At 39.0% G+C, this 1,675-nt stretch overlaps 1 protein-coding gene across 1 annotated transcript; it reads right to left on the bottom strand.

Moving 5' to 3' along the window:
- Positions 1–494: 494 nt before the first annotated feature.
- Positions 495–1,439, bottom strand: LOC141243099 (olfactory receptor 6B1-like). The gene has a single exon (XM_073668891.1). It carries the CDS (start codon positions 1,437–1,439, stop codon positions 495–497), a length of 945 nt encoding a protein of 314 aa, XP_073524992.1.
- Positions 1,440–1,675: the final 236 nt, after the last annotated feature.

Raw genomic sequence — 1,675 nt, 5'->3', positions numbered from 1 at the left:
AGGGACTATTGAGCAGAAGACCTGGCCAGTAGGAAGATACAAGATAACAGTAAGAGGAAAGAAGATAGAAGAACCAATCAGACCACTAGCATTGGTGGTGGAATAGTCATGGGAAGGACCAAGGAGCAGTGATAATAAGACCTTTTTCAAAACCTTTTTAGCAAATTGACTCAATGCAAATTGTATTTCTCACATGAATTGAACAACTGCCCAAATGAAATATTGGAACATATACTCAACTCTAGTGGTCACCTGAGACAGCAAATCACTGAATACTTGTTTGGCCAACAAGTATTTTTCCCGATTCCTACATACAAATGAATGTTCGGTTTGTCTGAGCATTCATGAATTTACAATGGGTTGATTGGAGACACCTCTGTTGGGAGAGATTTGGAGACCCCAAAAAACATTGGAGGGGCAGGACAAATCCATCCAATATTGACTGGTTTGGCTGACGTTAATCTAATGTGTATGGGGTTCTTAATTTCCACCAATTACACTGAATGAGACACAAGCTTCCGAAAGAAATTTTTTATGGTATTTCTTATTTCTTCCGTTCTGAGACAGTAGATGATAGGACTTGTAAAATGTGGCACAAATGTATAAATGCAGATAAGTAGGACATTGACATCAGCGTTGGATATGAGCTGAGATTGATTGTAGGTGTACACTACCAACCTGGGCACAAAGTACAAAAAAATAACAAGCCAGTGAGTGGTGCACGTGTAAAACATTTTTTGCCAATTTTGTGAATGGGCCATTAGACGGATTTTCCATATAATGAATACATAGGAGAATATAATGAAGGATAACGGAAGAAGATGGACGACTAGAGCGATGGTAAAGACGGTACGCCGGACGTTGATGGAGTCTACGCAGGATAAAACTGATACAGGTGTAAGGGCACAAAAGCAGTTCTTAATTCTATTTGGTCCACAGTATGGTAGGTAGGCTCCCATGATCGCAATCCAGAGACCGATCAAAGAAGCGATCGACCAAAAAATAAAGCAAAACATTGAAACCATTTTGTTAGAAATGATAGAAGAGTAATGTAGAGGTCTACAAATGGCGATGAATCGGTCAATGGCCATCAACATGATAATAAATGAGTCTAGAGAACCCAAATTATGGACAAAAAACATCTGAAAAAAACAAGCCACGAAGGACAAGGAACCATCACTAAACCAATACTTGGCAATGATTTTTGGTAAGGTCAATGTGTCAAATATGAGGTCGGAGAGAGCCAGGTTTCCTATAATGATATACATGGGTTGGTGGAGGTGTTCTTGAAGACTGATCAAACCAAGCACTATACCATTGGAAAACAAAGCGATGTTGTAGATCACAAAGAAGCTCAAAGAAACGGCGATATGAAATTTTTCAGCGACACCAGGAAAACCGAGAAGGACAAATTCCCCGACATTGCTTTGATTGACCATTTTAGTTTCCGAGAACTTCCAAAACAGCACTACAAACATAAAATAGAGAGAAATATGAAATATGATCCATGTGTTAATACAGAATTTAAAAAGTTACTATGAAAAGAAAAATCTCACTGGTGGCCTGAGTTTTGTACCTTTTGAACGATGTAGGAATGACCGGATCAGATTGTCTCCAGGAGAGAACGTTTCATTCATCATAGCCATGTATCTAGATACCTTGTCCAAGGCATAGA

The sequence above is a fragment of the Phyllobates terribilis genome, unplaced genomic scaffold (genome assembly GCF_046119375.1).
Source record: "Phyllobates terribilis strain yellow unplaced genomic scaffold, ASM4611937v1 Scaffold_2__4_contigs__length_985480577, whole genome shotgun sequence".
In the NCBI taxonomy this organism is placed as follows: Eukaryota; Metazoa; Chordata; class Amphibia; order Anura; family Dendrobatidae; genus Phyllobates; species Phyllobates terribilis.
The sequence above is the reverse complement of the archived record's forward strand: the minus strand, read 5'-3'. Positions and strand labels throughout refer to the sequence as shown.

Excerpts from the sequence above, each read along its gene's own strand:
- LOC141243099 (XM_073668891.1), bottom strand. The coding sequence starts at position 1,439 with ATGGTCAATCAAAGCAATGTCGGGGAATTTGTCCTTCTCGGTTTTCCT.